The 24,407-nt window shown below is 41.4% G+C and overlaps 1 protein-coding gene across 1 annotated transcript in view; it reads left to right on the top strand.

The window, feature by feature from the left end:
• The window catches only part of LOC139753120 (protein O-mannosyl-transferase 2-like), a 177,992-nt gene that overhangs the window by 58,435 nt on the left and 95,150 nt on the right, over nt 1-24,407 (top strand). Inside the window, exons 7-8 of the mRNA XM_071669215.1 lie at nt 12,355-12,463; nt 21,230-21,389. Coding sequence (XP_071525316.1) covers nt 12,355-12,463; nt 21,230-21,389 — 269 coding nt within the window. The remainder of the gene's footprint in view (nt 1-12,354; nt 12,464-21,229; nt 21,390-24,407) is intronic.

The raw sequence follows: 24,407 nt of genomic DNA, 5'->3' as shown, positions 1-24,407 counted from the left end.
ATGGATTATTAGTGAATTTTTAAAGGCTTTGATGTGTAGTGCTTGCAATGCCAGGAGCATAAGTATTACAGGTTTGTGTGCATGTCTTTATGGTGCACATCACATGCAGATTTTATAATAATCTTTGCATTCTTTTTTGCATTTCCTTTTGTAGATAACTTGCATAATTCTTGTTCTGTTTAAATGCACCTAATGTTGATATATATTATTTTCTTATAGGTTTTGATATAATAAAAGATCTTGGTATGACAGGGTTGTGCCCTGCTGGGAGCTGGGCTGGTGCCACTTGCCTTTCACATAGTATGGACACTCACCCGCTCCCTTCCTGCCTCTGCCTTCGCCTCAGCCCTTATCACCTTTGGTCAGTAGCTCTTTTGTTCCTACCTGTAAAACACATTTATGTAGTCTTTCATCATATCATGGATCTGCATCAGAACTGGAATAACTATACTTTATATTTTTATTTATATAGGAATAGTTGACAGATAATAAATCCTTTAGTGGTTCAGATTTTATTTATGCATTTATTATTTATCTTGTGGAGGCTAAGGTGAAGATTTGTATGGGTTTTCAGAAAAGAAGAGTGAATGTTGGGGTGAAGAGGGTGGTGAGAGTAAGTGAGCTTGGGAAGGAGACTTGTGTGAGGAAGTACCAGGAGAGACTGAGTACAGAATGGAAAAAGGTGAGAACAATGGAAGTAAGGGGAGTGGGGGAGGAATGGGATGTATTTAGGGAATCAGTGATGGATTGCGCAAAAGATGCTTGTGGCATGAGAAGAGTGGGAGGTGGGTTGATTAGAAAGGGTAGTGAGTGGTGGAATGAAGAAGTAAGAGTATTAGTGAAAGAGAAGAGAGTGGCATTTGGACGATTTTTGCAGGGAAAAAATGCAATTGAGTGGGAGACGTATAAAAGAAAGAGCCAGGAGGTCAAGAGAAAGGTGCAAGAGGTGAAAAAAAGGGCAAATGAGAGTTGGGGTGAGAGAGTATCATTAAATTTTAGGGAGAATAAAAAGATGTTCTGGAAGGAGGTAAATAAAGTGCGTAAGACAAGGGAGCAAATGGGAACTTCAGTGAAGGGCGCAAATGGGGAGGTGATAACAAGTAGTGGTGATGTGAGAAGGAGATGGAGTGAGTATTTTGAAGGTTTGTTGAATGTGTTTGATGATAGAGTGGCAGATATAGGGTGTTTTGGTCGAGGTGGTGTGCAAAGTGAGAGGGTTAGGGAAAATGAGTTGGTAAACAGAGAAGAGGTAGTAAAAGCTTTGCGGAAGATGAAAGCCGGCAAGGCAGCAGGTTTGGATGGTATTGCGGTGGAATTTACTAAAAAAGGGGGTGACTGTATTGTTGACTGGTTGGTAAGGTTATTTAATGTATGTATGACTCATGGTGAGGTGCCTGAGGATTGGCGGAATGCGTGCATAGTGCCATTGTACAAAGGCAAAGGGGATAAGAGTGAGTGCTCAAATTACAGAGGTATAAGTTTGTTGAGTATTCCTGGCAAATTATATGGGAGGGTATTGATTGAGAGGGTGAAGGCATGTACAGAGCATCAGATTGGGGAAGAGCAGTGTGGTTTCAGAAGTGGTAGAGGATGTGTGGATCAGGTGTTTGCTTTGAAGAATGTATGTGAGAAATACTTAGAAAAGCAAATGGATTTGTATGTAGCATTTATGGATCTGGAGAAGGCATATGATAGAGTTGATAGAGATGCTCTGTGGAAGGTATTAAGAATATATGGTGTGGGAGGCAAGTTGTTAGAAGCAGTGAAAAGCTTTTATCGAGGATGTAAGGCATGTGTACGTGTAGGAAGAGAGGAAAGTGATTGGTTCTCAGTGAATGTAGGTTTGCGGCAGGGGTGTGTGATGTCTCCATGGTTGTTTAATTTGTTTATGGATGGGGTTGTTAGGGAGGTGAATGCAAGAGTTTTGGAAAGAGGGGCAAGTATGAAGTCTGTTGGGGATGAGAGAGCTTGGGAAGTGAGTCAGTTGTTGTTCGCTGATGATACAGCGCTGGTGGCTGATTCATGTGAGAAACTGCAGAAGCTGGTGACTGAGTTTGGTAAAGTGTGTGAAAGAAGAAAGTTAAGAGTAAATGTGAATAAGAGCAAGGTTATTAGGTACAGTAGGGTTGAGGGTCAATTCAATTGGGAGGTGAATTTGAATGGAGAAAAACTGGAGGAAGTGAAGAGTTTTAGATATCTGGGAGTGGATCTGGCAGAGGATGGAACCATGGAAGCGGAAGTGGATCATAGGGTGGGGGAGGGGGCGAAAATTCTGGGAGCCTTGAAGAATGTGTGGAAGTCGAGAACATTATCTCGGAAAGCAAAAATGGGTATGTTTGAAGGAATAGTGGTTCCAACAATGTTGTATGGTTGCGAGGCATGGACTATGGATAGAGTTGTGTGCAGGAGGATGGATGTGCTGGAAATGAGATGTTTGAGGACAATGTGTGGTGTGAGGTGGTTTGATCGAGTAAGTAACGTAAGGGTAAGAGAGATGTGTGGAAATAAAAAGAGCGTGGTTGAGAGAGCAGAAGAGGGTGTTTTGAAATGGTTTGGTCACATGGAGAGAATGAGTGAGGAAAGATTGACCAAGAGGATATATGTGTCGGAGGTGGAGGGAACGAGGAGAAGAGGGAGACCAAATTGGAGGTGGAAAGATGGAGTGAAAAAGGTTTTGTGTGATCGGGGCCTGAACATGCAGGAGGGTGAAAGGAGGGCAAAGAATAGAGTGAATTGGAGCGATGTGGTATACCGGGGTTGACGTGCTGTCAGTGGATTGAATCAGGGCATGTGTATGGGGGTGGGTTGGGCCATTTCTTTCGGTTGTTTCCTTGCGCTACCTCGCAAACGCGGGAGACAGCGACAAAGCAAAAAAAGAAAAAAAAAATTATTTTAGTGATGTATATGAATTTAAAAACCTCCTTACTGATGCACTGAGAAAGGGAATTGTTAAAGTATCAGTTTGACTTCACCACTCTATTGTATGGAGCTGCAAAAAAAAATGGCATCAATTCATTTCTCACACTTAATACTAGAAGTGATTTAGGCTAGTGTTGCATGATTTACAGAATTTTATTTTTATCCAAAGATGCTGAAGTCATAGCTGGTAGGACTATGAATATTAACATAAGAGTAGGTGAAACTTGTAGAAATCAGCAAGACCTATGAAATCCTTATCTAGCTTACCCTAGGGTGAGATTCATAATAGAAATATACTAACACTGATATTGGTTTTTGCTGGAGGCCATATGGAGCGAACTTTTGTGGGAGGTTGGCTGGCAGCACCACTAACTGCCAGAGTATCATCTCTTTGTTTACATTATCTGCCAGTTGGTTTGCTGTGCAGTTATAGGTCATGGATGTTTCTCATGTATCTTGAATATAACAGTGAAAAATAAGATGAATGTTGTCTGCTTGGGGAAGTTTGGTGGGGTTTTAAGTTCTTTTGATTTCATTTTTTTTCTACTAAGGTAGTAAGGTGGTAGTGAGGTACAAGTTGCATATTGGGATATTTTTCTCATTTTTAGAGAATATTTTCTTGTTGTTCGCTGATGATACAGCGCTGGTGGCTGATTCATGTGAGAAACTGCAGAAGCTGGTGACTGAGTTTGGTAAAGTGTGTGAAAGAAGAAAGTTAAGAGTAAATGTGAATAAGAGCAAGGTTATTAGGTACAGTAGGGTTGAGGGTCAAGTCAATTGGGAGGTGAGTTTGAATGGAGAAAAACTGGAGGAAGTGAAGTGTTTTAGATATCTGGGAGTGGATCTGGCAGCGGATGGAACCATGGAAGCGGAAGTGGATCATAGGGTGGGGGAGGGGGCGAAAATTCTGGGAGCCTTGAAGAATGTGTGGAAGTCGAGAACATTATCTCGGAAAGCAAAAATGGGTATGTTTGAAGGAATAGTGGTTCCAACAATGTTGTATGGTTGCGAGGCGTGGACTATGGATAGAGTTGTGCGCAGGAGGATGGATGTGCTGGAAATGAGATGTTTGAGGACAATGTGTGGTGTGAGGTGGTTTGATCGAGTAAGTAACGTAAGGGTAAGAGAGATGTGTGGAAATAAAAAGAGCGTGGTTGAGAGAGCAGAAGAGGGTGTTTTGAAATGGTTTGGGCACATGGAGAGAATGAGTGAGGAAAGATTGACCAAGAGGATATATGTGTCGGAGGTAGAGGGAACGAGGAGTAGAGGGAGACCAAATTGGAGGTGGAAAGATGGAGTGAAAAAGATTTTGTGTGATCGGGGCCTGAACATGCAGGAGGGTGAAAGGAGGGCAAGGAATAGAGTGAATTGGAGCGATTTGGTATACCGGGGTTGACGTGCTGTCAGTGGATTGAATCAGGGCATGTGAAGCGTCTGGGGTAAACCATGGAAAGCTGTGTAGGTATGTACATTTGCGCATGTGGACGTATGTATATACATGTGTATGGGGGTGGGTTGGGCCATTTCTTTCGTCTGTTTCCTTGCGCTACCTCGTAAACGCGGGAGACAGCGACAAAGCAAAAAAAAAAAAAAAAAAAAATTTTCTTGAGGAAGACAACTGTTGAAATATTGAAAATAGAATTCTGATTAGCATCTTACATCTCATTGTTTCCTTACTACTATATATCAATGAATAACATTCATATGTTTTACCTACTTTTACTGTAACACTTTGGATGGGCATTATGATTTCATCTGCATTCGCCAATTATACTGTTTTGTCACTCAGATGAACATACTAATATAAACTTTTTAACTACTTTTCTAACTAAAAAAGAATGATGATTCTATATCTAGCACTTTATATCCTTCGAAAGCATGTCAGTCATCATAGAATTGACACACTTTCTTTCTCTTATCTGCTGTGTCCAATTCTAATAAGATTTTTTCTATTAAGGTGACTAAAACATTGTTGTAAGCACTGTTTTCCTCTTCCCACTCATAATACTGTGTAAAGAATGAGAGACTAGTCATAAATGGAAGCATCAGTATACAAAGCTTACCTATCAGGGTTAAAGGGACACTGCCTCTTATCTCTTGTCAGAATGTTGTTTGTAAATTATCAGAATATTTTCTGTTATAGAGCAAAATTATACAAAGTGAATATTCACAGAACATATTATTTGTCATGTAGGTCCTAATGTTGTACTGAAGGAGAGATTGGAGGAGCTGTTGGAGAAATATTGTTGGTGTATTTGACATTTTCAAATGAAACTAATGAGATTATGATTTCATGATTTCTTCCTAGGATTGGCATCTAGGATGCCTGCTTTAGTAAGGCATTCAGTTTAAGTAATAGAAAGTGAACCTTGTTTTTAGGAAGTTGAGATCAAAATTTGTGGCAGGATTTCTGCATGCAGTCTGATATGTTTATTAGGGATGGACCACACCTGATCAAAGTGGGATCTGCACATTTTGGTAAACCCCTTTGTAAGTGTACACATATGTTTTGGCCAAAAAAGGCACCCCATGTGAAGCAAACCCATCCCCCTCCTTGAATATCTATCGAGATAGGTCTCAGTCTCATCAATAAATTATTTATTTATTTTATCATACTTTGTTGCTGTCTCCCATGTTAGCAAGGTAGCGCAAGGAAACAGACGAAAGAATGGCCCAACCCACCCACATACACATGTATATACATACACGTCCACACGCGCATATATACATACCTATACATCACAACGTATACATATATATACACACACAGACAAATACATATATACACATGTACATAATTCATACTGTCTGCCCTTATTCATTCCCATTGCCACCCCGCCACACATGAAATGACAACCCCTTCCCCCAGCATGTGTGTGAGGTAGCACTAGGAAAAGACAACAAAGGCCACATTCGTTCACACTCAGTCTTAGCTATCATGTAATAATGCACCAAAACCACTGCTCCCTTTCCACATCCAGGCCCCACAGAACTTTCCATGGTTTATCCCAGACACTTCACATTCCCTGGTTCAATCCATTGACAGCACGTCGACCCTGGTATACCACATCGTTCCAATTCACTCTATTCCTTGCACGCCTTTCACCCTCCTGCATGATCAGGCCCAGATTACTCAAAATCTTTTTCACTCCATCTTTCCACCTCCAATTTGGTCTCCCACTTCTCCTCGTTCCCTCCACCTCTGACACATATATCCTCTTGGTCAATCTTTCCTCACTCATTCTCTCCATGTGACCAAACCATTTCAAAACACCCTCCTCTGCTCTCTTAACCACACTCTTTTTATTACCACACATCTCTCTTACCCTGTTATTACTTATTCGATCAAACCACTTCACACCACTTATTGTCCTCCAAACATTCATTTCCAACACATCCACCCTCCTCTGTACATCCCTATCATAGCCCTTGAACATGCCTCAACAAAACATATTAACATTGTGGAACTAAACATTTTCTTTCCAATTTTTGCAGGAAAAAATGCAATTGAGTGGGAGATGTATAAAAGAAGAGACAGTATGTCAAGAGAAAGGCAGGTTGCAAAGAGGTGAAAAAAAGGGCAAATGAGAGTTGGGGTGAGAGAGTATCATTAGATTTTAGGAGAAAACAAGATGTTCTGGAAGGAGTAAATAAAGTGCATAAGAAACAAGGTAGCAAATGGAACATCAGTGAAGGACCGCAAATGGGAGGTGAAAACAAGTAGTGGTTGATGTGAGAAGGAGATGGAGTGAGTATTTTGAAGGTTTGTTGAATGTTTTTGGGATGATAGAGTGGCAGATAAGGTGTTTTGGGTTGCGGTGTGAGCAAAGTGAAGGGTTTAGGGAAAATGAAAGTGTAAACAGAGAAGAGGTATGAAAGACTTTGGCGGGAGAATGAAAGCCGGCAAGCAGCATATTGGATGGGTATTTGCAGGGATTATATAAAAAAAGGGGTGACAGTATTTGTTGACTGGTCTGGTACGGTTTATTTAATGTATGTAGACTCATGGAGATGGGACCTGAGGATTGGGAATGCGTGCATAGTGCCATTGTAGCAAATCAAAGGGATAAAAGTGATGCACAAATTACAGAGGTATAAAGTATTAGATGAGTATTCCTGGTAAATTATATGTAGATATTGATTGAGAGGGTAGAAATCATGTACAGAGCATACAGATGGAGGAAGAGCATTGTGGTATTTCAGAAAGGTAAGGATCTTTGGATCAGGTGTTATGCTGTGAAGAAGTATGTTTAAGAAAAACTTTATAAAATGCAATTGATTTTAAGTAGCATTTATGGATCTGAGAAGGCACAAGATATGAGTATGATAAGAGATGCTCTGTGGACAGGTATTAAGAATAATATGGTGTTGGAGGCAAGTAGTTAGAAGCAGTGAAAAAGTTTTTATCGAGGATGTAAGGCATGTTTCGTAGAAGAGAGAAAGTGATTGGATTCTCAGTGAATGGTAGGTCTGTTGCGGCAGGGGTGTGTGATGTCTCCATGGTTGTTTAATTTGTTTTAAGGGATGGGGTTGTTAGGGAGTAAATGCAAGAAGTTTTGAAAGTGAATGGGCGAAGATGAAGTCTGTTGGGTATGAGAGATCTTGGAAGTGAGTCCAGTGTTTTGTCGCTTGATGATACAGCGCTAATGGCTGATCCAGTGAGAAACGCAAGAAGCATGGTGACTGAGTTTGGTAAAAGTGTGTGGAAGAAGAAAGTTAAGAGTAAAATGTGTAATAAGAGTCAAGGTTAAATAGGTATAGTAGGTTGAGGGTCCAAGTCAATTGGAGGTGAGTTGTGAATGGGAGAAAAACTGAGGTAGTGAAGTGTTTTAGATACCTGGGCGTGGATCTGGCAGCGGATGGAAACATGGAATCGGAAGTGTGATCATAGGGTGGGGGAGGGAGGCGAAAGTTTCGGGAGCTTGAAAGAATGTGTGGAAGTCGAGAACATTATCTCCCGGAAAGCTAAAATGGGTAATGTTTCAGTATAGTGGTTCCAACAATGTTGTATGGTTGCGAGGCGTGGCTATGGCTAGAAGATTGTGCGCAGGGAGGATGGATGTGCTGGAAATGGAGATGTTTGGAGGACAATGTGTGGTGTGAGGTTGGTTGATCGCGTGAGTAACGTGGGTAAGAGAGATTTGTGGAAACAAAAAGAGCGTGGTTGCGAGAGCAGAAGATGGTGTTTTGAAGTGTTTGGTCACATGGAGAGAATGATGAGGAAAGATTGACCAAGAGGTTATATTGTCGGAGTGAGGGAGGCAAGGAGAAGAGGGAGACCAAATTGGAGGTGTAAAAGATGGATGTGAAAAAGATTCAGAGATGATCGGGGCCTGAACGTGCAGGAGGGTGAAAGGAGGGCAAAGGAATAGGTGAATTGGAGCGATGTGGTATCCGAGTTGAAGTCTGTCAGTGGATTGAATCAAGGCAAGGTAAGCGTCTGGGTAAACCGTGGAAAGCTGTGTAGGTATGTATATTTGGCGTGTGTGGAACGTATGTATAATACATGTGTAAGGGGGGGGGGGTTTGGCCATTTCTTTCGTCTGTTTCCAGTTGCGTACCTCGCAAAACGCGGGAGACAGCGACAAAGTATAATAAAAATAATAAATAAACATTATCCTATCAAACATACCCATTTTTGCTCCCCGAGATAATGAATCTCTCCCTCCGCACATTCTTTTTTTTTTTTCTATTTCCATCCAATTCTGGAATCTTTGCCTCCTCTCCCTACCACTATGACTTACTTCTGCTTCCAAGGTTCCATATGTTGCTATCCACTCCCAGGATATCTAAAACACTTCACACCCTCCAATTTTTCCCCATTCAAACGTAAATTCCAATTAACTAGCCCGTCAACACTACTGAACCTAATAGCCTTGCCGCTTATTCAACATTTACTCCGCAACTTTTTTTCCATTCACAACACTTACCAGACTTAGTCACCAACTTCTGCAGTATCTCACGCGACTCATCCCTTAGAGTGGATATCATCAGCGGAACAACAACGGGCTTCCTTCCCCCAGGCACTCTCATCCCCATCTGACTTCATATTTCTCATCTCCCCCTCTCTCCACAACCATACAATTTACCTTCCTAACCACCCATCCATGACCAAATAAACTACTTTGGGACATCACACACCCCTGCCACAACACGGACATTCACGGGAACCAACCACTCTCCTCTCTTCCTACTAGGACAACATTGCATTGTTATCCTTGGTGAAAACTTTATCACTGCTTCTTCTAGCAACTTACCTCCCACACCATATACTCTTAAGCCTTCCACACCAAGGATCTCTATCACCTATCATGTGCCTTCCCTCCAAATGCCATAATGCTTCATACAAATCCATTCGGTTTTTTCTAAGTTATTTCTCACAATAAACACATTTCTTCAAGCAAACACCTATCCAACACATCCTCTACCACTTCTGAAACACACGCTCTTCCCCAATCTATGCTCATGTACATTCCAGACCCTCTCAATCAAACACTCCCAGATAGATTTCCCAGGAATACTCAACAACCTATGCCTTTATATTGAACTCTCACCTTTATCCCCTTGCCTTTTGTAACAAGTGGCACTTATGCATGCATTCTGCCAATCCTTAAGGAACTTCACCAAGTCCATACATGCAATTGAATATCCATACCAACCAGTCAGCAACACAATCACCCCCATTTTTTTATAAATACCACAGCAATACCATCCTTCCCAGCTTTTTCATCTCCCGCAAAGCTTTTACTACCTCTTCTCTGTTTACCAAATCATTTTCCCTAACCCTCTCACTTTGCACACCACCTCGACCAAAACACCCTATATCTGCCACTCTATCATCAGACACATTCAACAAACCTTCAAAATACTCACTCCATCTCCTTCTCACATCACCACTACTTGTTATCACCTCCCCATTTGCGCCCCTTTACTGAAGTTCCCATTTGCTCCCTTGTCTTACGCACTTTATTTACCTCCTTCCAGAACATCTTTTTATTCTCCCTAAGATTTAATGATACTCTCTCACCCCAGTGTCATTTGCCCTTTTTTTCACCTCTTGCACCTTTCTCTTGACCTCCTGTCTCTTTCTTTTATACATCTCCCACTCAATTTCATTTTTTCCCTGCAAAAATCGTCCAAATGCCTCTCTCTTCTCTTTCACTAATATATATATATATATATATATATATATATTTTTTTTTTTTTTTTTTTTTATACTTTGTCGCTGTCTCCCGCGTTTGCGAGGTAGCGCAAGGAAACAGACGAAAGAAATGGCCCAACCCCCCCCCCATACACATGTACATACACACGTCCACACACGCAAATATACATACCTACACAGCTTTCCATGGTTTACCCCAGACGCTTCACATGCCTTGCTTCAATCCACTGACAGCACGTCAACCCCTGTATACCACATGACTCCAATTCACTCTATTTCTTGCCCTCCTTTCACCCTCCTGCATGTTCAGGCCCCGATCACACAAAATCTTTTTCACTCCATCTTTCCACCTCCAATTTGGTCTCCCTCTTCTCCTCGTTCCCTCCACCTCCGACACATATATCCTCTTGGTCAATCTCTCCTCACTCATTCTCTCCATGTGCCCAAACCATTTCAAAACACCCTCTTCTGCTCTCTCAACCACGCTCTTTTTATTTCCACACATCTCTCTTACCCTTACGTTACTTACTCGATCAAACCACCTCACACCACACATTGTCCTCAAACATCTCATTTCCAGCACATCCATCCTCCTGCGCACATCTCTATCCATAGCCCACGCCTCGCAACCATACAGCATTGTTGGAACCACTATTCCCTCAAACATACCCATTTTTGCTTTCCGAGATAATGTTCTCGACTTCCACACATTTTTCAAGGCTCCCAAAATTTTCGCCCCCTCCCCCACCCTATGATCCACTTCCGCTTCCATGGTTCCATCCGCTGACAGATCCACTCCCAGATATCTAAAACACTTCACTTCCTCCAGTTTTTCTCCATTCAAACTCACCTCCCAATTGACTTGACCCTCACCCCTACTGTACTTAATAACCTTGCTCTTATTCACATTTACTCTCAACTTTCTTCTTCCACACACTTTACCAAACTCAGTCACCAGCTTCTGCAGTTTCTCACATGAATCAGCCACCAGCGCTGTATCATCAGCGAACAACAATTGACTCACTTCCCAAGCTCTCTCATCCCCAACAGACTTCATACTTGCCCCTCTTTCCAGGACTCTTGCATATATATATATATATATATATATATATATATATATATTATCCCTGGGGATAGGGGATTAAGAATACTTCCCACGTATTCCCTGTGTGTCGTAGAAGGCGACTAAAAGGGGAGGGAGCGGGGGGCTGGAAATCCTCCCCTCTCGTTTTTTTTTTTTTTTTTTAATTTTCCAAAAGAAGGAACAGAGGGGGCCAGGTGAGGATATTCCAAAAAAGGCCCAGTCCTCTGTTCTTAATGCTACCTTGCTAACGCGGGAAATGGCGAATAGTTTAAAAGGAAAAGAAAAGATATATATATATATATATATATATATATATATATATATATATATATATATATATATATATATATATATATATATATATATATATATATATATATATTTTTGCTTTGTCGCTGTCTCCCACGTTTGCGAGGTATATATATATATATATATATATATATATATATATATATATATATATATATATATATATATATATATATATCAGCATATACATACAATTGGTTTCCCATGTCAGTGTGGTAGCGCCAGGAAGAAGAAGAAGAATGGCCCATCCACTCAGATACACATATATGTACATAAATGCCCGCTTATGAACATATACATATATATATATATATATATATATATATATATATATACGCTCACATACGCAGACATTACATACATACACATGTGCATGTTCTTACTTGCTTGCCTTTGTCTATTCCTGTCGCTCCCCTGCCCCACAGAAAACAGCATCGCTGTCTGTGTGTGTCTGTGTGAATGGCTGTATCTTTATTTGTCTGTTTCCTGGTGGTACATTGCTGATGCGGGAAATGGCGACCAGTTATGAAAAGATAAATATATATCTTTTATGACTATTTGAAATGTTCCAAATTATGCTGCTCAAGTCTTAATTACATTTAATTAGTTTGTGTAAGGAATGTGATGTTTCAACATTTTTACATTTTCATGAGGAAATAGAACACCAGCCTAAGATGAGTTTACCCTTATAGTAAACCTAGCACTTGTTGCTGAACATGATGCTTGCGTATGTTTCTCTTAAAGTGTTAAACTGATGCTTTATAAAGAATTTATTTAATTTATATTTTGTGTCTGAGTGATTATATTTCATTAAAATCCTCTAGTTCAATGAAAAATATAATGTTTGAGGATTGGACTAACTTTTGTTATGTATGGACAGAGGTAGGCACCATCACCCTGAGCAAGTTTATCCTGTTGGATCCTCTGCTGTTCTTCTTCATCCTTGCCTCTTTCCATGGACTCTGCCTTATGCACAGTGTTGCCCACAGGTAAGGCTGCCTTATGCACAGTGTTGCCCACAGGTAAGGCTTAGCAGAAGATGAAGAGAATCCATGCTTTTGTATTATGTAAAGGCTAATAGAAGGAAGAGACTGAGCAAAAAAATGGGTTTGAATGTCTGATATATTGAGAGTGAGATGTAGAAGGATATTGAGTAAGCCTAGAAACAATGGTGGAATCAATAAGATAGAAGACAGAAAAAAGGGGGAAATACTTGAGCTAGTAAGATTTGGGACATTAGGAAAGAAAAGTGACTACCTGTCAACCTATAATGATATATTGCCTGACACAGGGCTAATGTGAAAAATGGGGTGAAAGGGATTGTGAAGTATTGTGGCCTGAACATTAGAATGATGTGGTACACAGTAGGCTGAACAAAGGATCCAAAGCCATCACTGGAAACCATAGATAGTATGTTGGGCAAAACTGGATGGTAGGCTTTGGTTTCAGTTCATTATACATGACAATAAGAGAATGTATGTGAGATAATAAGGTCATTGTTTGTGTGTTCCTGGCACTATTTTTGCAAAGGCAGACAATGGAGAACAAATATGAAAAAGTAAAGAAGATGAGTTAGTTTCAGTTTGCTGATGAACTGGTGGCAGATTAACAAGTGACTTCTGCGTTTGAAGAGTTTGCGAAAGAAAGTTGATAGTAAAAGTGATGAAAATCAATGTTATCAGATTTGGCAGTAGAAAGAAGCAGGTTGATCATGTGTAATGCACCAAAGCCACAGCTCTCCATCCACATCCAGGCCCCACAGACCTTTCCATGGTTTAACCCAGATGCTTCACATGCCCTAGCTCAGTCCATTGATGGCATGTCAACCCCGGTATACCACATCGTTTCAGTTCACTCAATTCCTTGCAGGCCTCTCACCCTCCTGTATGTTCAGGCCCTGATCACTCAAAATCTTCATCACTCCATCCTTCCACCTCCAGTTTTGTCTCCCACTTCTCCTTGTTCCCCCCACCTCTGACACATATATCCTTTTGGTCAATCTTTCCTCACTCATTCTCTCCATATGTCCAAACCATTTCAACACACTCTCTTCTGCTTTCTCAACCACACTCTTTTTATTACCACACATCTTTCTTACCCTATCATTACTTACTTGATCAAACCACTTCACACCACTTATTGTCCTCAAACATTTCATTTCCAACACATCCACCCTCCTCTGTACAGCCCTATCTATAGCCCATGCCTCACAACCATATAACATTGTTGGAACTACATTTCCTTTCCAATTTTTGCAGGGAAAAAATGCAATTGAGTGGGAGATGTATAAAAGAAAGAGACAGGAGGTCAAGAGAAAGGTGCAAGAGGTGAAAAAAAGGGCAAATGAGAGTTGGGGTGAGAGAGTATCATTAGATTTTAGGGAGAATAAAAAGATGTTCTGGAAGGAGGTAAATAAAGTGCATAAGACAAGGGAGCAAATGGGAACTTCAGTGAAGGGCGCAAATGGGGAGGTGAAAACAAGTAGTGGTGATGTGAGAAGGAGATGGAGTGAGTATTTTGAAGGTTTGTTGAATGTGTTTGATGATAGAGTGGCAGATATAGGGTGTTTTGGTTGAGGTGGTGTGCAAAGTGAGAGGGTTAGGGAAAATGATGTGGTAAACAGAGAAGAGGTAGTGAAAGCTTTGCGGGAGATGAAAGCCGGCAAGGCAGCAGGTTTGGATGGTATTGCAGTGGAATTTATTAAAAAAGGGGGTGACTGTATTGTTGACTGGCTGGTAAGGTTATTTAATGTATGTATGACTCATGGTGAGGTGCCTGAGGATTGGTGGAATGCGTGCATAGTGCCATTGTACAAATGCAAAGGGGATAAAAGTGAGTGCTCAAATTACAGAGGTATAAGTTTGTTGAGTATTCCTGGTAAATTATATGGGAGGATATTGATTGAGAGGGTGAAGGCATGTACAGAGCATCAGATTGGGGAAGAGCAGTGTGGTTTCAGAAGTGGTAGAGGATGTGTGGATCAGGTGTTTGCTTTGAAGAATGTATGTGAGAAATACTTAGAAAAGCAAATGGATTTGTATGTAGCATTTATGGATCTGGAGAAGGCACATGATAGAGTTGATAGAGATGCTCTGTGGAAGGTATTAAGAATATATGGTGTGGGAGGCAAGTTGTTAGAAGCAGTGAAAAGTTTTTATCGAGGATGTAAGGCATGTGTACGTGTAGGAAGAGAGGAAAGTGATTGGTTCTCAGTGAATGTAGGTCTGCGGCAGGGGTGTGTGATGTCTCCATGGTTGTTTAATTTGTTTATGGATGGGGTTGTTAGGGAGGTAAATGCAAGAGTTTTGGAAAGAGGGGCGAGTATGAAGTCTGTTGGGGATGAGAGAGCTTGGGAAGTGAGTCAGTTGTTGTTCGCTGATGATACAGCGCTAATGGCTGATTCATGTGAGAAACTGCAGAAGCTGGTGACTGAGTTTGGTAAAGTGTGTGGAAGAAGAAAGTTAAGAGTAAATGTGAATAAGAGCAAGGTTATTAGGTATAGTAGGGTTGAGGGTCAAGTCAATTGGGAGGTGAGTTTGAATGGAGAAAAACTGGAGGAAGTGAAGTGTTTTAGATATCTGGGAGTGGATCTGGCAGCGGATGGAACCATGGAAGCGGAAGTGGATCATAGGGTGGGGGAGGGAGCGAAAGTTCTGGGAGCGTTGAAGAATGTGTGGAAGTCGAGAACATTATCTCGGAAAGCAAAAATGGGTATGTTTGAAGGAATAGTGGTTCCAACAATGTTGTATGGTTGCGAGGCGTGGGCTATGGATAGAGTTGTGCGCAGGAGGATGGATGTGCTGGAAATGAGATGTTTGAGGACAATGTGTGGTGTGAGGTGGTTTGATCGAGTGAGTAACGTAAGGGTAAGAGAGATGTGTGGAAACAAAAAGAGCGTGGTTGAGAGAGCAGAAGAGGGTGTTTTGAAGTGGTTTGGTCACATGGAGAGAATGAGTGAGGAAAGATTGACCAAGAGGATATATGTGTCGGAGGTGGAGGGAGCAAGGAGAAGAGGGAGACCAAATTGGAGGTGGAAAGATGGAGTGAAAAAGATTCTGTGTGATCGGGGCCTGAACATGCAGGAGGGTGAAAGGAGGGCAAGGAATAGAGTGAATTGGAGCGATGTGGTATACCGGAGTTGACGTGCTGTCAGTGGATTGAATCAAGGCATGTGAAGCGTCTGGGGTAAACCATGGAAAGCTGTGTAGGTATGTATATTTGCGTGTGTGGACGTATGTATATACATGTGTATGGGGGGGGGGGTTGGGCCATTTCTTTCGTCTGTTTCCTTGCGCTACCTCGCAAACGCGGGAGACAGCGACAAAGTATAATAAAAATAATAAATATACATTTCCTTCAAACATACCCATTTTTGCTCCCCGAGATAATGTTCTCTCCCTCCGCACATTCTTCATCAATTCTGGAAACTTTGCCTCCTCCCCTACCCTATGACTTACTTCTGCTTCCATGGTTCCATTTGTTGCTAAGTCCACTCCCAGATATCTAAAACACTTCACTCCCTCCAATTTTTCCCCATTCAAACGTAAATTCCAATTAACTAGGCCCTCAACACTACTGAACCTAATAGCCTTGCTCTTATTCACATTTACTCGCAACTTTTTCCTTTCACACACTTTACCAGACTTAGTCACCAACTTCTGCAGTATCTCACGCGACTCAGCCCTTAGAGTGGTATCATCAGCGAACAACAACTGGCTTCCTTCCCAGGCACTCTCATCCCCATCAGACTGCATATTCTCCCCTCTCTCCAAAACTCTTCCATTTACCTTCCTAACCACCCAATCCATGACCAAATTAAACTACTATGGGGACATCACACACCCCTGCCACAAACGGACATTCACTGGGAACCAACCACTCTCCTCTCTTCCTACTGGTACACATGCATTGTATCCTTGGTGAAAACTTTATCACTGCTTCTAGCAACTTACCTCCCACACCATATACTCTTAAAGCCTTCCACAAAGGATCTCTATCAACCCTATCATGTGCCTTCTCCAAATCCATAAATGCTTCATACAAATCCATCTGTTTTTCTAAGTATTTCTCACACACATTCTTCAAAGCAAACACCTGATCCACACATCCTCTACCACTTCTGAAACCACACTGCTCTTCCCCAATCTGATGCTCTGTACATTCCTTGACCCTCTCAATCAATACTCTCCCATATAATTTCCCAGGAATACTCAACAGACCTATGCCTTTATAGTTTGAACTCTCACCTTTATCCCCTTTGCCTTTGTACAGTGGCACTATGCATGCATTCTGCCAATCCTTAGGAACTTCACCAAGGTCCATACATGAATTGAATATCCATACCAACCAGTCAGCAACACAATCACCCCCATTTTTTGATAAATTCCACAGCAATACCATCCTTCCCGGCTTTCATCTCCCACACAGCTTTCACTACCTCTTCTCTGTTTACCAAACCATTCTCCCTGACCCTCTCACTTTGCACACCACCCCGACTAAAACATCCTATATCTGCCACTGTATCACCAAACACATTCAACAAACCTTCAAAATGCGAGGTAGCACAAGGAAACAGACGAAAGAATGGCCCAACCCACCCTTGTACACATATATATACATAAATGCCCACACACGCACATACACATACTTATACATCTTAAAGTATATGTACGTATAAATACACAGACATATACATATATACACATGTACATATTCATACTTGCTCCCTTCATCCATTTCCTTCGCCACCCTGTCACATGAAATAGCATCCTCCCTGCAAGATAGCGCTAGGAAAAGCCCAAAAAGGCCACATTCGTTTACACTCAGTCTCTAGCTGTCAAGTGTAATGCACAGAGACCACAGCTCCCTTTTCACATCTAGGCCCCACAAAACTTTCCATGGTTTAACCCAGACATTTCACATGCCCTGGTTCAATCCATTAACAGCACATTGACCCTGGTATACCACATCGTTCCAATTCATTCTATTCCTTGCACACCTTTCACCTGATTGCTCAAAATCTTTTTCCCTCCATCCTTCTACTTCCAATTTGGTCTCCCACTTTTCATTCCCTCTACCTCTGACACATGTATCCTGTTTGTCAATCTTTCCTCACTCATTCTTTCCATGTGACCAAACCATTTCAACACATCCTCTTCTGCTCTCTCAACCACACTCTCTTTATTACCACACATCTCTCTTATCCTTTCATTACTTACTCGATCAAACCATCTCACACTACGTATTGTCCTCAAACATTTCAATTCCAACACATCCACTCATTTTTGCTCTCCAAAATAATGTCCTCATCTTCCACACATTCTTCAACGCTCCCAGAATCTTCACCCCCTCCCCCACCTTGTGGCTCACTTCCTCTTCCATGGTTCCATTTGCTGCTAAGTCAGTTCCCAGCTAACTAAAACACTTCTCTTCCTCCAGTTTATCTCCATTCAAACTTACCTCCCAATTAACTTGTCCCTCAACCCTACTGAACCAAATAACCTTGCTATCATTCACATTTACTCTCAGCTTTCTTCTTTCACATACTTTACCAGACTCAGTCACCAACTTCTTCAGTTTCTCACCTGAATTGAGAAGAAGGAGGCAAGAGGTAAAGAAAAAGGTGCAAGAGGTGAAAAAGAGGGCAAATAAGAGTTGGGGTGAGAGTGTATCGTTAAATTTTAGGGAGAAAAAAATGATGTTTTGGAAGGAGGTAGATAAAGTGCATAAGACAAGAGAATAAATGGGAACATCGTTGAAGGGGGCTAATGGGGGAGGTAATTAACAAGTAGTGTTGAAGTGAGAAGGAGATGGCATGAGTATTTTGAAGGTTTGTTGAATGTGTTTGATGATAGATTGCCACATATAGGGTGTTTTGGTTGAGGTGGTGTGCGAAGTGAGAGGGTCAGGGAGAATGGTTTGGTAAACAGAGAAGAGGTAGTGAAAGCTTTGCAGAAGATGAAAGCTGGCAAGGCAGTAGGTTTGGATGGTATTGTAGTGGAATTTATTAAAAAAGGGGGTGACTGTGTTGTTGACTGGTTGATGAGGATATTCAATGTATGTATGGTTCATGGTAAAGTGCCTGAGGATTGTCAGAATGCATGCATAGTGCCCTTGTACAAAGGCAAAGGGGATAAAGGTGAGTGTTTAAATTATAGAGGTATAAATTTGTTGAGAATTCCTGGGAAATTATATGGGAGGGTATTGATTGAGAGGGTCAAGGCATGTACAGAGCATTAGATTGGGGAAGAGCAGTATGGTTTCAGAAGTGGTAGAGGATGTGTGGATCGGGTGTTTGCCTTGAAAAATGTATGTTAGAAATACTTGGAAAAACAGATGGATTTGTATGTAGTATTTATGGATCTGGAGAAGGCATATGATAGAGTTGAGAGAGATGCTTTGCGGAAGGTATTAAGAGTATATGGTATGGGAGGTAAGTTGCCAGAAGCGGTGAAAAGTTTTTATCAAGGATGTAAGGTATGTGTACAACTCATCGAGGATGTAAGGCATGTGTACAGCTAAGAAGAGAGGAAAGTGATTGGTTCTCAGTGAATGTTGGTTTGTGACAGGGGTGTGTGATGTCTCCATGGTTGTTTAATTTGTTAATGAATGGGGTTGTTAGGGAGGTGAGTGCAAGAGTTTTGGAGAGAAGGGCAAGTATGCAGTTGTGGATGAGAGGGCTTGGGAAGTGAGTCAGCTGTTGTTCGCTGATGATACAGCGCTGTTGGCTGATTCGGGTGAGATACTGCAGAAGCTGGTGACTGAGTTTGGTAAAGTGTGTGAAAGAAGAAAGTGAGAGTAAGTATGAATAAGAGGAAGGATATTAGGTTCAGTAGGGTTGAGGGACAAGTCATTTGGGAGGTAAGTTTGAATGGAGAAAAACTGAAGGAAGCAAATTGTTTTAGATATCTTAGAGTTGACTTAGAAGGAGATGGAACCATGGAAGCAGAAGTGAGTCACAGGGTGTTGGAGGGGGCAAAGGTTCTGGGAGTGTTGAAGAATGTATGGAATGTGAGAACATTATCTTGGAAAGCAAAAATGGGTATGTTTGAAGGAATAGTGGTTCCAACAATGTTATATGGTTGCAAGGCATGGTTGATAGATAGGGTTGTGCGGAGGAGGGTGGATGTGTTGGAAATGAAATGTTTGAGAACAATATCTGGTGTGAGGTGGTATGGTCAAGTAAGTAATGTAAGGGTAAGAGAGATGTGTGGAAGGTGAGAATGTTATTTTGGAAAGCAACAATGGGTATATTTGAAGGAATAGTGGTTCCAACAATGTTATATGGTTGTGAGGCATGGGCGATAGATAGGGTTGTGTGGAGGAGGGTGGATGTGTTGGAAATGAAATGTTTGAGGACAATATGTAGTGTGAGGTGGTATGATTGAGTAAGTAATATAAGGGTAAGAGAGATGTGTGGTAATAAAAAAAAGTGGTTGAGAGAGCAGAAGAGGGTGTGTTAAAATGGTTTGGACACATGGAGAGAATGAGTGAGGAAAGATTAACAAAGAGGATAAATGTGTCAGAGATGGAGGGAAGAAGGAGAAGCGGGAGAACAAATTGGAGGTGGAAGGATAGAGTGAAAAAGATTTTGAGTGATTGGGGCCTGAACATACAGGAGGGTGAAAGTAGTGTAGGGAATAGAGTGAATTGGAACAATTTGGTATCCTGGGGTCGATGTGCTGTCAGTAGATTGTACCAGGGCATGTGAAGTGTCAGGGGTAAACCATGGAAAGTTTTGTGGGGCCTGGATGCGGAAAGGGAGCTGTGGTTTTGGTGCATTACACATGACAGCTAGAGATTGAGTTTGAACATATGTGGCCTTTGTTGTCTTTTCCTAGCGCTACCTCATGCACACGTGGGGGAGGTGAGTACCATTTCACGTGTGGCGGGGTTGGCGGTGGGAATGGATGAAGGCAGCATGTATGACTATGTACATATGTATATATGTATATGTCTGTGTATGTATATGTATGTATACATTGAAAGGTATAGGTATGTATATGTGCGTGTGTGGATGTTTATGTATATACATGTGTATGTGGGTGGGGTGGGCCATTCTTTCCACTGTTTACTTGCGCTACCTCGCTAATGCGAGAGACAGCAACAAACTGTGATAAAATATAAAATAATGTTGAATTGTATATGTATGTATATGTGCGTGTATGGTCTTATATGTGTATATATGTGTATATGAGTGGTTGGGCCATTCTTTGTCTGTTTCCTTGCACTACCTCATGATGTGGGAAACAGCAATTAAGTATAGTAAGAATATATAGATAAAACTTTTTGCTCCGATGGAGTCTATCACATTTTGCTTCTGATTGTAGTCTTGATTTAAAGCTGCAGGAGCCTTGTAAAATGAATCTTTGGGTAGTGTATGACAACAGAGAGAGAGAGAGAGAGAGAGAGAGAGAGAGAGAGAGAGAGAGAGAGAGAGAGAGAGAGAGAGAGTACCTGTGACAAGATTTTTGCCAAAAGAAAGGGCTAGTGCAAGAGAGATTGTTTTGAATATGTGGTGTGGATAATGATGAAGTGTCAAGAGACTGTATAAGATTAAAACCAATAGAAAGGAAGGTGTCGTGGGAGGTTTTATGAAAATTATACTGTATAAGAAAGGATATGAGGTTGAGGAACTGTCAGGAATATTTATGACTAAAAATACTGTAAGGAAAGTAGGCTAGGAGTAAGAGGAATGGAGTAAGTGAATTTTGTATTATTGGATGATAGCAACATAATCAATTTCTCTTGGACAGGTCTTTCTCCAGAGAGTGGTGGGGATCACTCCTTTACACAGGAGTAATGCTTGGATTTGTGATGAGCATCAAGTTTGTGGGACTTTTTGTGGTGCTGGTGGTGGGTCTCTACACTGCTCTTGACCTCTGGAACAAGCTGGGTGATCTGCATTGTCCTCTGGTAACATTCTCTCATATTTTCATTGCCGTATCATGGTTATTCAGTGTCATCCCTGTATTTTTTTATAATTATACAAGACTGTAATGTTTCACAGGCCTTGCCAATGGAGTACATGGATGTAAAAACTAATATCCTCTTTGTCTTGTTGCCCGGTGAGAGAAGTAAGAACAGTTAACATCTCCAATTCATTATGATCTAAGGAATATCAGATCTTGAATCAAGCTTCATATATCATTATGATGTCAGAGAAGTAAAATCATCTGCTGTCCATGTTTTGCTGTGATGCATGGGGAAACTCAAACCTCTTTGACTTTTGTATGATGTGAGAGTGCAAAAATGTATGAACTCTTTATAGGGATAATGTTTTGAATTATTATTATTTTTATATCGGTATTCTCTTCTAGTGGTGTAGCAGTTCAAATTGCTGACTCTGAAGCATTCATAGCAAGTTCTAATGATGGTTGCAGCAATTGGTCTGCAATCAAACCAGGTTTTTTTTATCCCCATTGAAACTAGTTGATTAGGCAGGGGTTAGCAATGCTGTTTACTGTGGAGCAGGGTAGCTCCAGGAATGGATGAAGGCAAGCAAGTATGAATATGTATAGGTTATTATATGTATATGTCTTTGTATATGTATGTATATGTTGATATGCATATGTATATGTGCGTAAATGGGCATTTATGTATATATATGTGTACATGAGTGGATAGGCCATTTTTGGTCTTTTTCCCGGCACTATCTCACTAATACAGGAAATGGCAATCGTGTAATAATAATGATAATAATTATGATAATAATAATGACTGTGTTGTTGACTGGTTATTAAGGATATTTAATAAATGTACGACTCATGGTGAGGTGCTTGAGGATTGGCGGAATGCATGCATAGTGCCATTGTACAAAGGCAAAGGGATAAAGGTGAGTGCTCAAATTACAGAGGTATAAGTTTGTTGAGTATTCCTGAAAATTATGTGGGAGGGTATTGATTGAGAGGGTGAAAGCATGTACAGAGCATCAGATTGGGGAAGAGCAGTGTGGTTTCAGAAGTGATAGAGGATGTGTGGATCAGGTGTTTGCTTTGAAGAATGTATGTGAGAAATACATAGAAAAGCAAATGGATTTGTACGTAGCATTTATGGATCTGGAGAAGGCATATGATAGAGTTGATAGAAATGCTCTGTGGAAGATATTAAGAATGTATGGTGTGGGAGGCAAGTTGTTAGAAGCAGTGAAAAGTTTTTATCGAGGATGTAAGGCATGTGTACGTGTAGGAAGAGAGGAAAGTGATTGGTTCTCAGTGAATGTAGGTTTGTGGTAGGGGTGTGTGATGTCTTCATGGTTGTTTAATTTGTTTATGGATGGGGTTGTTAGGGAGGTGAATGCAAGATTTTAGAAAGAGGGACAAGTGGCCCATCTGTTGTGGATGCGAGGGTCTGGGAAGTGAGTCATTTGTTGTTCACTGATGATACAGTGCTGATGGCTAATTTGGGTGAGAAACTGCAGAAGCTGGTGACTGAGTTTGGTAAAGTGTGTGAAAGAAGAATGCTGAGAGTAAATAAGAATAAGAGTAAGTTTATTAGGTACAGTAGGGTTGAGGGTCAAGTCAATTGGGAGGTGAGTCTGAATGGAGAAAAACTGGAGGAAGTGAAGTATTTTAGATATCTGAGAGTGGATCTGGCAGCAGATGGAACCATGGAAGCAGAAGTGAGTCACAGGGTGGGGGAGGGGGCAAAAGTTCTGGGAGCGTTGAAAAATGTGTGGAAGGCAAGAACATTATCTCGGAAAGCAAAATGGGTATGTTTGAAGGAATACTGGTTCCAACAATGTTATATGGTTGGGAGGCATGGGCTATGGATAGAGTTGTGCAGAGGAGGATGGGTGTGTTGGAATTGAGATGTTTGAGGACAGTATGTGGTGTGAGGTGGTTTGATGGAGTAAGTAATGAAAGGGTAAGAGAGATGTGTGGTAATAAAAAGAATGTGGTTGAGAGATCACTTATATATATATATTTATTTTATTTATTTTTCTTTGTCGCTGTCTCCCGCGTTTGCGAGGTAACGAAAGGAAACAGACGAAAGAAATGGCCCAACCCACCCCCATACACATGTATACACATACACGTCCACACACACAAATATACATACCTATACATCTCAATGTACACATATATATACACACACTGACACATACATATATACCCATGCACACAATTCACACTGTCTGCCTTTATTCATTTCCATCGCCACCTCGACACACATGGAATACCATCCCCCTCCCCCCTCATGTGTGCGAGGTAGCGCTAGGAAAAGACAACAAAGGCCCCATTCGTTCACACTCAGTCTCTAGCTGTCATGCAATAAATGCCCGAAACCACAGCTCCCTTTCCACATCCAGGCCCCACACAACTTTCCATGGTTTACCCCAGACACTTCACATGCCCTGATTCAATCCACTGACAGCACATCAACCCTGGTATAACACATCAATCCAATTCACTCTATTCCTTGCCCGCCTTTCACCCTCCTGCATGTTCAGGCCCCGATCACTCAAAATCTTTTTCACTCCATCTTTCCACCTCCAATTTGGTCTATCACTTTTCCTCGTTCACTCCACCTCCGACACATATATCCTCTTGGTCAATCTTTCCTCACTCATTCTCTCCATGTGCCCAAACCATTTCAAAACACCCTCTTCTGCTCTCACAACCACGCTCTTTTTATTTCCACACATCTCTCTTACCCTTACATTACTTACTCGATCAAACCACCTCACACCACACATTGTCCTCAAACATCTCATTTCCAGCACATACACCCTCCTGCGCACAACTCTATCCATAGCCCACGCCTCGCAACCATACAACATTGTTGGAACCACTATTCCTTCAAACATACCCATTTTTGCTTTCTGAGATAATGTTCTCGACTTCCAAACATTCTTCAAGGCTCCCAGGATTTTCGCTCCCTCCCCCACCCTATGATTCACTTCCGCTTCCATGGTTCCATCCACTGCCAGAT

This window comes from Panulirus ornatus, chromosome 14, assembly GCF_036320965.1.
Source record: "Panulirus ornatus isolate Po-2019 chromosome 14, ASM3632096v1, whole genome shotgun sequence".
NCBI classification, from domain to species: Eukaryota; Metazoa; Arthropoda; class Malacostraca; order Decapoda; family Palinuridae; genus Panulirus; species Panulirus ornatus.
Note: the sequence above shows the minus strand (reverse complement) of the source record. Positions and strands in the feature narration are given on the sequence as shown.